The sequence below is a fragment of the Fundulus heteroclitus genome, chromosome 18 (genome assembly GCF_011125445.2).
Source record: "Fundulus heteroclitus isolate FHET01 chromosome 18, MU-UCD_Fhet_4.1, whole genome shotgun sequence".
Taxonomy (NCBI): Eukaryota; Metazoa; Chordata; class Actinopteri; order Cyprinodontiformes; family Fundulidae; genus Fundulus; species Fundulus heteroclitus.
Window position 1 is genome coordinate 31,643,639 of NC_046378.1, and position 15,272 is coordinate 31,658,910.

Sequence of the window (15,272 nt, forward strand, 5' to 3'; positions counted from 1 at the left end):
TACATATGGCTTCCATACACCTCTCAGATTTCTTCTTTTTTTTTTAATCACGGCTTAATGGCAGACTTTATATCAACAAGAAACCCAAGTTTAAGCCCTGTTTGGATTTTTTTCTCTCTCTCGCATATCTTAGGACTTGAAATTCTTACATTCACTAAATCTTTATTCTTTTAAAGGTGATTGCATATTAGGGCCGCTCCTCCCAGCTGTCCTACCATGCCAGCTTTGAGGGCAGAGCTGCAGGGTTTACTAATGTGCGTGAAATACTATCCCTGACATGAATGTTATTGACAAACCTGGCTGGACATTTGGGGCAGTGAACTGTCAGTATATTTAATGCAGATTCATCTCCTTTATCCCACTGGTCTTTCCAGAACACTCGAGCTGTGTCATCTTGCCACACTCCAGCTACCACCCAAATATATAGTGACACTGATTATGCAAATCTGTATCTTGTTTTCCTCCAATACCTGCATTAGGAGTCTGCTACATTATTGAGGTTGAGATACGGGCCCTTCAGAGAGGAACCAAGTGGAAATCTGGGGAAATCTTTTACATATTTTCATTTCTACACATCACAACAGTTGTCACATTAAGTGAGAATCAGATGAGGAAAAAGCTTTGATGTTTAGGCATACATTCTAAACCTTTGCAGGGTGTAAAAGGATTAAAGTGTAAATAAAAGTGCAGATTTGGGCATGTCTTTCGGTCACACAGTTCAGATTTTTTTTCTCCGCATGGCTTTGTAAATTTAAACACTCAAGTATTAGTTTCATTTCACAGTGTGTGGGCACACCTGAGTTTTTTGACATAAAAGGAAAACACCCACTGTGTCCTACTTTTTTTGCTTTAAAGGAACAGACTCCTTAAACTATAATAGTGTCTTTTCAAAATATTATATTGTGACTGTTTCATATCAGTTACCACTTCAACTTTCTCAACCAATAATAGTTGGGCTTTTTCTTAAACCTTTAACAACCTTTCAGAGTCTTGCTTTAATTTCCTTATTGCTGATTAAATGAAATATGGTGCACGCGTTTTGTCAATTACTCAGGCATTTTCATTAATAGCGTTACTTAGTCGTTGTTTGATTTTCATTCTGTAAACATAGATAACATGTAATTTATACTGTTTAAAAAAATAAACCTCCTGCCATACTGTTTCTTGCTTCTTTGTATAACACTGTCCATTGGAAACACGTTATGGAGGCCTACTAAGGAAATTAATGTGATTTTCAAGTTCTGCCATCTCTTTGAAGAATGTGCTGCTTTTTGTTTCTTAATAGTGCATGTATAGTGGGATCAAGGATGTGAAATTCAGTTTTTCCGCTGCGTTGAGGATGTCACTTTTTGATTAATTTACTTTTATTTAGATTTTATGAATCAGCTGGCCGTCTAAGAATAAAATAAATGTCATTCCAAGGTAAGTGAATGTTAATCAACGCATAGCTCAGCTTTGTTACTGGGTCATTGCTAACCTTGCCTGCAAGCTGAATTCTCGCGGTATTTGTGTGTTCACAAACACACGCAAATCCATCTTGTCCCGCTCCTGTCTCAATCTTTTGGCTCTAAAACTAAAAACAGTTCAGGCCAATCACATTGCAGTATTATGGTTTAAGGCGGGACATAGGATCCCACAGAGGAACCAAAATAAACATGGCAGCATGGGAGGATGCAAGCGTAGCTGCTGCTGTCACATCTGTTTTGTCAGAATCCATTATTTCTTCTTTGAAAGAAGAACAGCAAGAACTGCCTTGACCAGCAGAACTCGTTTTTGACTCAGACTAACCTTTGGTAGGCGGCCACTCGGAAAGTTCTATTGAATGTCCCGCCTTTCCCCCGAACGCATTCAAAGGAAGCAGCCAGTACATTATCAATCTGGAATGCCATGTTAGGTCATTGCTGCAATGTTTGAAAACTGTTTGTATCAGTTCTGTACCAGTGTCACAGCGGTGCGATTTACATGGAGTGTGACAGATGTGTTCATGTAGCAGAACGCTTTGTCCTTACCAACACTGTGACAGGTTGGTTTACCTTGCTAGCAAATTGTTTATGCACAATGTCAAATGTAAAGTAAACTGATGCAGGGGCATTGTATTCCTTCCTATGTCATAAAAACAAAAGGTAGAAAAGCAACAGTGTGAGAGAGGTGTTATAGCATCTAGGTCCATTTTTTCTTCTTTTTTTTGCTTTTTAAAAGACATTTGTGGCTTCAGTGGCCTTTATTTGACAGTTGGCAGACAGGAAATGGGTGCAGAGGGAAGGGGAACGACATGAGGCAAAGGTCTCTGGATCAGGACTTGAACCCATGACAACCTCGTTGAGACCTCCACACATGTGCCACCAATGCGGCCCTAGGTCCATGTTTCTTAAATGGTGTTGTGAGTACCACTGGTAATACCACTGGTTCTCAAGCTAAATATTCTTACTGATAGACGTGTTAGAAAATGGATGGATGGATGGATGAACTGTTGCAAGCTGACCTTTGATGTAAAGCTTTTAAGCACATGAAAATGGGATAAATGGGTCAAACACATTGATTTTATACAACTCGTCAACAGGAAGTCGTAGTGTAAAATGTTTGAAGGAGAAACAGTAGCGAGTGACAGTGGACCAGGTGGACTACGACTTATTTTGGGTTACATTCACCACCCATTCACGCTCAGAGTCGGAACTTGAATCTATATTTTTGTTCATTTTCTAACTCATTATGCTAACAACTATTAGCATTACAAGGCAATATCAAAAACATGTTTCTTTGCATAGTATGCATTAAAATACTGTAGCAACACCAAAAGAGTAACATGAAAGGAGAGTGACTTAATTTCGATACAAACACTAGCACAAATAAAACGTTTATTTGTAGAGCGATACCTAGGTCTTACATCCATGGCAGCCTTGTTGGATTTTGTGTGGGCTGTAAAGAACCAACTTTGCCATTCAGACTATGGAAAACTGCCTGGTTTATTTTTATAAACTGTGTCTGCAACATCAGACAATTACATTTCTCATTCTCATTGAATAAGAAATGCAATTGTCTTTTTTTTACCACCATATTAAATTAACATGCAGTGCTAATGATAATTGTTTATTTGTTTGGTTTTGTATGATGACATGTAAGTCTGGTTGTACAGATGTTTTAAACTGTCTGGATTGTGGTGGTACCTTGTGGGACTTGTGGCACTTTTCAAACCTACTAATTGTTCTAAACAATTAAAAATTAGGGTGACACAAGAACATTTCAACGAGAAGAACCTTGAAGATTGAATGTCAGTGTTTTAATAATGTGTTACCTAGACTTTTGATCCTTTTTAGAGAGAGATTATATTACTGATGCTTCTCACCTTGTGCTCTATGCCTTCAATGTTCTTCCACTTAACTCGGTCTTGTTCCCTGGCCTCTTTGTTGCCAGGCTTTATTCTTTTCTTTTTGGCTCCCCTGACTGCTCAACCTCTTCACAGATATGGCCCATATTGCCGTGGGTCAGCCATTGAATACAATACTGTATATACACAGTGTGTGCTGATCCCCCCAAATTGCCATGTGTGAAATCCATCCCACTCGCTCCTGAGGGAGTAGTCATATCATTCAAAATGAAACGGCCTCCCGTATCCTCCCCTTATTCTTCGAGTACACCGTTCCACTATGGCCGCCTGGGACCGTGCAGTTGTGAGGCTTTATAGTGGAAGCCTATTAGACAAATCTGAGAAGAATGCTGCAGAGGTGCCGCGATACCAGGTTGTCAGTGTGCGCCACACTCTCATATAAACATATCAGTCATGCTGACTTGGAGGTCTCACTGAATTACATTATTGTCCTATTTTAGTATAAATGCACGGAAGGGGAATTGCATCCTTCCAAATGGGAGAAAATTGCATCAGGTTTTAGGAAGACTGCTTCGTTAGAGTTATTAATAACATCTGTCATTGTGTCTGAGTCGATGCGCAGGGAAAAGCTATTCAGAAGTCAAATATGATTAGAATCTATTTCCATGAACGAAGTGGCACCCTGTGGCTTATAAGCATATTGTCCTCCATTTACGCATCTGTACATTATTTTACGAGTTGAAACCTAAACGCCGCTGTCACCTGCGCATGCCCCCCGCCACACCTCTCGCAATTCTCTCCGCTTCTCTTCTCTAAAGTTCCGAAACGGAGCCAGTAAAATCAACGATGTACGGAAAAAGCAAAGCAACCGCAAGAGAGGACGAGATGTTAAATGGTGTTATGGCCGTTATAATGGAGAGGTGTATCCGCTTGCAGCTGGCGGAGCGGCGCATGCGCTCGTGTCCTCTAATGAGCCTGCATTGAGGGACCTGTGTGGAAACAAAAGGCTGCGCTTGTCGACCACACCAGATTCCCTTCACCCACCCCTCTTCTTGCTCCCCCTGCGCCGAGCGTGACAGACCAAGAGCAGAGCGCCGGTCCCTTCCTGGTGGTGTGATTAGATTGGGGCCGAAGTCTCCAGCTGGCAGGCCTGTCTGTGACTGGAGGCGGCCGTCCCCAGCGCTTGTCACTGCCTGACACCTCTGACAGGCAGGGGACAGCTTCAGCAGACAGGTTCATTAAATGGCATTTTTTACAGCTGGGCCTCTAAAAATGAGGGCTGGGCTTTGTCAAATCCCCAAGTCTACAGGGGCCGGTGCGTGTTAGTTTAGACCAAAGCTTTGTTGTTATGACATTTTTTTTTTTTTTTTTTTTTGATCTGGGCAGTTTGAAATAAGCTTTTCTTTTCGCCTCTTTAGCCTCTCTTTTTTTGACAGCTAGCCTTTTGGCCTGTACTTTGTCACGCCGGCAAACCGTTCGCGTTAGCCGTGCGCCAAGAAAAATGCGGCGCAGAAACACTATGTGGCTAATCATTTTACTGCTTCATTCGATGCATTACCCATATTTTGGTCGTGGAGACCTTTAAAGCAAGGTCTGACTGAACCATCTTCTATTTTTATTACTTTGCAGTTTTTTTTTCTATTGTAGAAATGTAAAATAGAACCAAATGAAGACCAAACTACTGACATCTACAATTCAGAGGCTCAAAACAGCTTGCTATGTCTTGAGTGAGTAAATTGTGGCCTTCATATGATTGCACATCTGTGTGCCTTGCTGTAAAGCAATGTTTTCAGGAGTGCAGAACATCTGGCTCCAGATGAAAAGGGGGGTGGGGGGGAGAGAGAAAATGCTGCCTTCCCTCCGAGAGTGGCTGCTGGCCCTCATAATGCCTGCAGCTCTGTAGCCATCTCTCCATCACCTCCCTCTCCCTGTTTCTCCTCCACTCTGCTAGCCGGCTCCTCGGGGCTCTGCTGTCTCTATGACAACTGTTTGAGTAGGGGGTTGCAGAGGTGTCAAGCAGGGGCGTTACTAGTGGAAGAGCACCAGAGATGCTGCGCTGTACATTCAGCATCTCCACCTAATCCAATTTTAATTGAGCTCAAGAGATTTTGGCTGTGGCGCGGAGGTCGGGCATGAGCTATTCCACGGAGAAATTAAGGCGGCCCAGCTTGTGCTGTACTCTTCCAGTCTGTCACTATTTTAAATGAGCATTAGCATCAGACCTAACCCAGCACACCATCATGGTTGCTTATTTTCCTCCCTGCCCACTCCACCTTAGTCACACCACCTTACACACACACACACATACACATACACACACGAGGACACCCACACAGTCACTAATGTGCTGCAGGGTTTCACTCCCCTGCTATATCTTTATCCTTCCACAAATTCATTGTCTCTGAAGTGCACCGATATGTGATAATAAAAAAAAAAAAAACCTTGAGAGCTCATGAAGCTTCTCCACAGCTCAGACTGTTGTAAAGAATCGTTCAGTGAGACGGAAGGAAGGTGGAAAGGTGTGCAAGGGAATCATTCTCACCTGTCAGAACATGGGTCTTGATTTTTCCGTGTGTGGACTGTTTTTTGTCCTCTGGTGCTGCATACAATAATGATTCTTTGTCTGCTCTTTCTTTTCCAACATGGTGTGGCTTTTTTTTATTGATTATGTATGTGTCACTAACCTGGGGGGCTGTTTTGGTGACTACTTCTTTTTTGGTCCGGCGAATGGTGTAAACCAGCAGATAAGTGTGAAAGAGAATCTGTCGGCAGCTGCATGTTTTGTTCCAACATGCCTCGAGTTGTGTTGTGTTGTCCCTCTAAATATTTCTCACTAGGTCAAATAAGAATTGAAGCAACCGGAGCTATACTGGTCACCTCAGTCAGCATTATACTTTTGTTTAGGTGCATCGCGTTTCAGATCTAGTTATGCATTGCTGCCAGCAGCCTAAGAAGAAGAAAATCTGCCTAACGGTTTTTATTTCCACTGCTGGGTTGGACCCACTTTTGCCTGCAGAACCGCTTTCTTGATTTGTGCCAATTTGTTGGCTGCACATTGATTATGCAAACTGCCCATCCGACTATATTGCAAAGTTGCTCAATTGGATTGAGATCTGGAGACAGTAGAGGCTACTGGAGCAAACTGCACTCATTACCGTGTTCAAGAGATCAATTGGAGATGACATGAGCTTTGGAACTCTGTATTGTCATGTGCAGGTAGCCATCAGAAGATGGTTACAACGTGGTCTGTAAGGGATTGTCATGATCAGCAACAATAGGCATCTGCACTTTTGATGAAAAATTGAAGTCCTTTCTGCTGGAGCCAAATTTTGTTCTTCATATATCAATATTTAGAAACAGAAATGTTCCTCTCTGCCATCAATTCCCCATTTAAGCTGTTTTCGTGTATGACGGGCATTTATTTGAGCTCTTGGGAGAATTCTGCATCGGCCTAATCCAAGGCGCTCACAAGCCCCCGCCTTGCCCCCCCCTCCCTACTCTTCCATTTAAGGCGCCATGTAGGCCAAACCGTTGAACATTTCTCTGACCCGTCGAATCAGACAGACAAGTAATGTCAGTGTTTGTAGAAACGTTGGCATTGTTTGGTTCAAAAAGTAGCCACAATACTTACTATTATAGCATCGCTGAACACATTGGGCTTCTGGCCCGATGTTTTCATTAAAAAAGGGGGGGGGAGGGCTTTTAGGTGGTCAAAACACTTGCCTTTTCATATAAAGAGCATCTGTGCATGACGGATAACCTACACGGGACAACAAAAGTAGAAAGCTCGCATCCATTTTTCTGGAGAATGTCAGATAGATTTCACAATAAAGTGTTGGAAAATAAAAACAAACATACAATATTTGATCAATTTTATGATCTCAGCTTCGTGGCCAAAACTCTTTCCTGTGTATGATCAGCCACCTATAGTCAAGTAGATCTTTACATGCAAGCATTTACTTCACAACTAAAGTAATTAACATTACAAACTAATGAGGCTAAATGTAATTCTAGGGAGCAGCATGCAATAAATAATGGATAAATAGGGATATGATACTTAGCTGTTTGACTGGTTATCATTAACTGCTGCCTTTCTTCTTTTGTGAATACCTGCATTTTATAGAGAGTATTATACGCTTTATTGTTTCTCAAGTTAGAGTATTCTTTAAGGAATATTTAACATATTGTTTGGTTATTAGAAGGCATGCACAGTGTGGCCCTGCTGTATCTGATTTTGCCTGGTATTTATTTATTTGTTCAATCTGATAAATTCAGTTACCGTGTTTGATTAGACATGTATAGATTGTGTTAACTGTTGTGGGAAATAATGATAACTGATCCCCCAGTTACTTATTAAATAAAAGGAAACCGTGACTCCATCAAGTTCCATCATTTTTTTGAAAGCTAGAAGAGAGATAAAGAACGGCCCAATGGGGGCCCCCCACCACCCCCCCCAAAGAAAATCTGATTTGTGGGACTAATTCGGATACATATCGGATTTTTCAAAGCGTCCGCAGTCTGAACGGTCATGTCACATTTCACCCGTCTTTCACATCCCTCTCCTGTCTCTCACTACACATTCACACACAGCAGTAGCAGTTAGCGCTCCATAGGAGACCATTGTTAATAGCTGTGCTGCTTTCTTCTTACCTTATTTAGTCTTGCTATGATGTGGTCTTAATATCGTCGGCTCCCGTTGCTCAACAGCGTTCTAATAACAACAAGGAGAGACACCGACCGGTATCCCTGTTTTTTCTTCTTCTTTTTTTAAAAAGTAAACTTTATTGAACACTTCTAGAAACAATGACATACACCATTACTTCCGCAAACTCTGCGTTGCTGTGTGATGCCTTCTGCTATCTGCGCATGCGGGTTGAACCGCTCACACAGAAGTATGGTGGCTGTTGCATTTAATAGTAGCATGAATGACCACTCCCCAAAAAATCCGATTTCAGCAAAAAAGTCAGAATTGAGCATCAAGACCTGCAGTGTGAACGTAGCCATACACACCTGATAATCCAAACATTTTCAATCCCGCACAGAAAATACGCAAACGTTGACATTGATGAACCAGGGAAGAGTGAAGCCGATAGCAGGCCTTTCTTGTCCTCCTCTCTAAGTGCCTCTGCTCACATGTTTTAGAGGAGATAGGTCAGAGGTGATCATAGAACCCAAGTTGAAATGTTTCCATTCACATTAACAAAAATAAATATGTAAGTTAAATACATCCTACAGTGTTTTTTTTTTTTACTTTATTTTATGAATACATTTGGCAATGGGTGTCCTTTTTTGCTGCTTTGAAAAATATCTGAGCACCACTCTGCACACGTTTCTTTTGTTCAGTAACAGTGGCTGTGCAAACACACTCTTTACTGATTTATGTATTTATATGCAATTAAAACACTGAATTTACAGTTTAGCAGTCCTTATGTTCTGTACCTTTGTGTTCAACATTAATTTAGTTGATAAATTATGATGTAGCTATAATAACTTTCATGTTCATCCTTGTTACCACTCCTAGGTCCTGGTGTACACTGATGGTTTGCACGGGAAGTGGATGTTCAGCGAGATCCGGGCAGTCTTTTCCAGACGTTACCTACTGCAGAACACTGCAATGGAGGTCTTCATGGCCAACAGAAGTAAGGAATGTAGCAAATGAAGCATTTTAATTTTTTTTTTTCCCCAAATAGTTTTATAGTAATCACATATTCTTTTGTTTGCAGCGTCTGTTATGTTCAACTTTCCTGACCAGGCCACGGTAAAAAAAGTGGTCTATTGTCTCCCTCGAGTAGGGGTGGGCACCAGCTATGGACTTCCACAAGCAAGGTAGGATAAGAAATGCCAAGTGAAATTAAACCAAATCTTGCTAGTGTTATAATGAATATCTGGCCACAGTTATCTTTAAGACGCTGTATCGTGGTGCTTCCGTTCAGCCTGGAACAACTGAGTTTATTTGTAGTCCCATGGCTCCAGACACAGAAGTGGATGTTCACTGACCCTGACTGAACTGACCTAATTCTCCAACTGAAAGCTTTGTATAGCCAGGCCAATGACCACAGAAAAAAGGAAAAGAAACAGAGAATCCCTTTAGGCTTTCATGGTGCTAACAGGCCATTTAATTTACTGCTCAAAAACAAACAGTCGAACATTCAGGATATATTATGCAAGTGCTATCATTGCATAAACCTAATTAGCATTTTGCTTTCTCTAAATACCACTTCAATTCAGGCTATTTATACAGTTTAAATTCACAACATATGCCATCTCAAAGCATTCACAATAAAAAAAAAAAAATCAGTCGAACCATACGGAGAGATTCCAAGTCAAGTACACATATTCCAATTGATACTAGTTATTAAACAATGGAGTTAAGTTCAGTTTATTATTCAAATTGGTTAAAAGATCTTCTGTTTCAGGAAACAGGGTAGAATGCATCAAGTCATTGACTTTCAGTATTCAGTCCTCCTGGTTGAGCATGTAGCCACAGTTGACAGCCGCGTGCATTGTGTCGTTGACTTTGCAGCAATCCCTCATACCGAGCATGCATGTAGCCACAGTAAAAGCTCAGCCAATAGCTATGTCTATGAGTAAGACAGAGTTAAACACTGAGAGACAACGCCAAGCCTTCTTCATATATGAAGTTGATGGCAGCAATAGCTCAGACAATGCACCCCTCCAGAACAATATCACAGCTAAACAGAACACCAGGTCATTAATATTCTTTGAAGAGAAAAAAACAGAGAGAACATTAAGTTACAAGTATAAATAACAACAAATAATGCACATTTGGATAGCTGTAGGATAATGTAGCAGAGTGAGGAAAACTGATCATTATATCCTCCTTTCGCCAAGGTCTCTAGCAGCATAGCTATAGAGATAGACCAGGATACCCTAGGCTACTTTAACTACAAGCTTTGTCAAAAAGGAAAGTTTTAAGCCTAGTCTTAAAAGTAGACAGGGTGTTTGCCTCACGGACCAAAACTGGGAGTTGGTTCCACAGGAGACGAGCCTGATAGCTAAAATATCTTAACCTGACAAAAGCCAGACGTATGTCGCTCCGCCTAGCTCCACTCACATACATCTGGGACACCGCCATAGGAATTGCCTTTATTGAAGGCTGGGCCTTATAAAAAATGCTTGCATATGATTGTATAAGCCACTTGTCTGTCATTTTTATCGACGTGCTATTTCAACCACTCACACCGAAGCTAACCCGTGTCAAAACTTTCCTGGTCAAAACTTTAACACCAAGGTTGTTTTTTTACTCTAGTACCAGAGGCCAATTTAATACCATCCAAATTAAGTGATTGACTAAAAAGTTTTTGTTCCAAAGGCGACAACTCCTGTATCATCTGAATTTAAAAGCAGAATCTTTAATGTCATCCAGGCTAATGTCTTCAAGACAAGTGGCTGGATTCATCAGGATTTAAGGATAAATATAGCCGAGTGTCATCAGCATAACAGTGGAAATTTAACCCATACCATCGGATCCTTTTACCAATTGGAAGCATATATATATATATATATATATATATATATATATATATATATATATATATATATATATATATATATATATATATATATATATATATATATATATATATATATAGTAAGGAGAATTGGCCCAAGTGTTGAAACCTGTGGAACTCTACATGTAACCCTGGAGTTTGAAGGAAATTCATGACGGTTTTGAATCCAGTACTGAAATCTTATAAGTCCTACTAATAGCAGTTTTGACTTTATGGGATTCTTCATAAATAAAATGTATGCTGAGAGCTGAGGTAATGGATCGCTCGACAGAGCCATGACATTGTGTAACTGTCTTGGAATGGAAACCATTCAACACTACATTATTTTTTTTAATTTGCACCTGGGTATTTTGTGTTTATTGTTCCCAGTGTAATAATTATTGGAAGTAAAACTCAAAGGTCATAGTCAGAATCCAGGTGATTCATTTATTTCAAACAGGGGTGCCCAACTCAAGTCCTCAAGAGCTACTTTCCTGCAACGTTTGAAGCGTCCCTTTTCCAACACACTTGAGTCATATAGCTGAATCCCTTCATCAACATCTCATTCAGCTCAGAAGAATCCAGCTGGAACACGGATGCACCAAAAATCTGTAGGATGTTAGCTCTCGAGGACTGGAATTGGGCACTCCTAGCTTAAAGCATTGCCTAAGCTTATACCTTTTGAGGTTTTTAAATATGTTGAGAAACATTTCAATCTGTCAGAAACCTTATGTCCAACTCTTGTTTTTGGTGTTTTTTTAGGCGTATCTCCCTGGCGACCCCTCGGCAGCTTTTCAAATCCTCCAACATGACCCAGCGTTGGCAGAGAAGAGAAATCTCCAACTTTGAGTATCTAATGTTTCTCAACACCATAGCTGGTAAAGTTTTAATGAGGACAGTTTCCTGATTTCCAAGTGAAATTCTGTATTTGAATCTGTAAAATAGCTGAATGCATAGAAATAATGAACTCAGGGTGGGGTTTTTTTTGTTTGTTTTTGCAGCCATCAGTTAAATTTATTGGTTTTGATTTGTTTTCTTCCTTGTCCAGGTAAACTTAATGACCTGTGATAGTTTTAGGTTTTCATCTATTAAATGAGTGAATCTTTCCAGAGTAACTCTGTATAGTTAGCTAGCAAGATCAATACATTTTATTTGTCAGTGGTGCTGGGAACATATACTAAGTGGGCTCAGGTATGTCGTATTTGTTTAAGAAACCATGGTGACTTTGGGCGATACTCAACACAGTAAACTTCGCTGTTCATGAGTATCTGCCGTTTGAAGCACAAAAAAAAAAAAACAGCCGCTGTGGATTTTGCCAGATAATTAGTGCCTGGTTTTGTGAAAGTGTGCACGAGTGTCTGCAGAGTTGAAAGGTTCTGTTGTCGACTCTCTGATCTGAACTGTGACTAACAGGAAAGGCACGAACAACTGCACCCTACTCTGCTCAGAGAGGTGTCATCCTCTCTGTCGCTGCATATTCATGCATATTTATATTTAGCTTGTGCTCGAGAGTCGATACATTATTGTCAGCTAATTAGATGTAAGGCAGACACAAAAACATGCCCAAAATTCATTAAAAATCCCTAGTAATGACCTGAGCTGCCAGATATGTCAGAATAGTGTGGAGTGGGAGACAGGCGGGGGGTGAAGTGCTGGGAAGAGGCGCGAACAGGACGACTTCTTCTAATTAAACACTATTCCACTGTTAATAACATCCTGCCACCCTAACTCTGGACTTAGCACTACTTGGTTTCACCACACCAACGCCCGACTCCATCCTCTGTGCTCAGCCTGCTGTTTCCTTTCCAGTGTGTACCATTAACCTTGATAATTATGCTCTCTTGCTTCCCCCAGACCTTTTCGGCTTCTCTGAAGAAGCCTTCTCACTGACTAGCCTGTCAAAAACTTAGATTGCTTTGGCACATTTAGATTTTCTTGCCAACTCGCTGCAACAACACAGCTACTCTATTGGTTCAATTTGAAAATATTTTGCAGTTAATCGTTAAACTCTTTTTCAAGGTGCTGTCAAGTACCTGAAAGAGCAAAGCATTCTTTTTAATGAAGGAATGTTCGTCATGTCATACTGTAAATGGTCAAAGAATTAATTGGCTTATCTGTCATATGTTTCATTTTTATCATAAAATGTTATTAATATATATAATTCATGCTCCAAAATGTGTTTTAAGGACTCCATTTAAGGACCCCGTTAATTGGACAATGGAAATCTAACCACATATCATTATGTTCGTATGTGATTCGCTTCAAAATGTCAGTAATTTTCTGTAATCTTCAGGAATTACTTTAACCAGTAGTTCTAGAGTTTTTTTTACACATTGGCTGATATCTCTTATTTTCAGCTCAGTCTTTTTCTATGAAATATATACTTGAGTTACTCAAGCACAATGTAAAAGAAAATAAAATAAAATTCACAGCAGTAATTTTAAGTTGTGCCTATTAGCCCTCAATGATTTCCAGTGTAACTATTACACAACCAATATTCTTTTTTACATTTAGTTTATTTAAAAAAAGAATAAAGCATACATTTAAAAGATGTTCCTAAGAAACAAATAAATAGTTTTTTCAAGTAGTTGACAGGATCTCTGAGAAATATAAATATTCAGCTGCTCTACAATGCCCTAAAAAACTGTTTTGCCCCCTAGAGATGTCTTTTGTTTTTGCTTTTCTGACAGACTTACATGTTTTAGATCATTAAACTTTGATATCAGACAAAAATAACCTGAGTAAATACAAGGAAGAGAGCTTTTGAATGAATAAAAAAAAAACAGTTTATCCGTCCATTAGTATAAGAAAAAGATGCCAAAATTAACCCGGATTAAATATTATTATATATTATAAAATACTATTTCACCTTTATATATAAAGGTAGTCTCACTTAGACAGAAGTTCTCATTTGAAAGAAAGACACATTGGAGGGTTGATGTAACGGCATCTCAGCTGGATAGATGTCTAGGCTTGATTAGGCGTCTTCAGAATATTTATTTTGTTAAACTGAACCATGCAGCGTTTTTGGTGTCTTTAGGATTATTGTCCTGCTCTGGAATCCAAAAACATTTGAAGTTAAACCTATCAATGACCAGACATTCTACTTCAGGTTTTTTTGATTTAGAGCAGAATTTATAGCTTCATTAATTATGACATATAGTTCAGGTCCCGAATAAGCACTGAAACTTAACCGCATCACCCTACTACCACCATCATTAACAAAATGATGTTGTATTTCTGAAATGCTGCAAATTTTATGCCAGTTCTAAAGGAAAAGAAAACTTCCAAAAAGTCCCACTTTTCGGTCTTAATCTACAAAATTGTTTCCCAAACCTCTTGATGGTCATCAATCACGAGAGAGCAATTCGTTTTGGTCTTGAAACTCACTCAAAAATGCAATTTTTGTAGAAAACTGAGGTCAGTCGGGTGTGCAGTGCTTTAGATGTTTTTCTGATATCTTCTGTGACTTTCTAAATGACTCGGTAATACGCCTGAAGAGTCCTAAAGCCTTATTGATGTCCTTATACTCCTTTCTTGACTGACAAATGTTGATGTGTTTTTATTTTTTTTCCTGAATTTCTTTATAACTGGACTGGGTGGTTTTTTTTTAGTCTCACAGACTAAACAAAGCACCTTTGCCAGCACAAGTATCATTTCACACAAATGCAACTTGGGGTTCGGTGTCTTGTGGCAGGGGGGAAGCTAGAATCAAACTCACAACTTTCCAATTATCAGACAACTAATTATCCCTACAGATGCACAGGTAACATGTTCTATCCATACTGGCTGTTTTTTTTTAACTAGAATTTCTTAAAAAAAAAAAAAAGTAAAGCACTATTGACAACCTTGAATTCACTCTTAATTTTTCCCATGAGTGCCTGACACATGCTTTCCCTCTGAAAATCTGATTTCCTCTTATTGGACACAAAGGAAGCTGACATCCAGCATATCAGCAGTTCAGAACTGCAGTGACATCAAAGGCATTTAGTATCATTAATCTATAGCTCTATAATTACAACCACTCAACGCGCAGACAGGCCTCTTGTGACTTTCACCTTTTATTGACAACTCACACTCAGCAGCTCATGTCAAGGGAAACAAAGAAAACGTTCTCACATTCTCTGGTTTACATTGCCTTGCAAAAGTGCTTATACCCTTTGCAAATGTTCATATTCTGTCACATTGCAGTTAAAATTGCCTTATGTGATAGGCCAACGCAGAGTGGGGCAAAGTTTTAAAATGGATGGATTTTGAAGCATGCTTTTCAAAATTTTGCAAGGACAAAACTAATTATTTTATGATCAAACTCTGCATTAAACTTCTTGCAAGCAGGGTCCCTGAATTGCCTGAAAAGCCTTGCATTTAATTAAGGGAATCAGAGAAAAGGGCCCTTAAATAATGCAAACTACACTTTATTAGAGAAACATTTTGAA

The 15,272-nt window shown here is 39.7% G+C and overlaps 1 protein-coding gene across 3 annotated transcripts in view; it reads left to right on the forward strand.

The window, feature by feature from the left end:
- The window catches only part of nbeab (neurobeachin b), a 321,077-nt gene that overhangs the window by 260,557 nt on the left and 45,248 nt on the right, over window positions 1–15,272 (forward strand). For all 3 annotated transcript variants that reach the window (XM_036149598.1, XM_036149596.1, XM_036149597.1), the window contains 3 exons: window positions 8,847–8,964; window positions 9,049–9,151; window positions 11,599–11,714. In XM_036149598.1, the coding sequence (XP_036005491.1) occupies window positions 8,847–8,964; window positions 9,049–9,151; window positions 11,599–11,714 (337 nt within the window). The remainder of the gene's footprint in view (window positions 1–8,846; window positions 8,965–9,048; window positions 9,152–11,598; window positions 11,715–15,272) is intronic.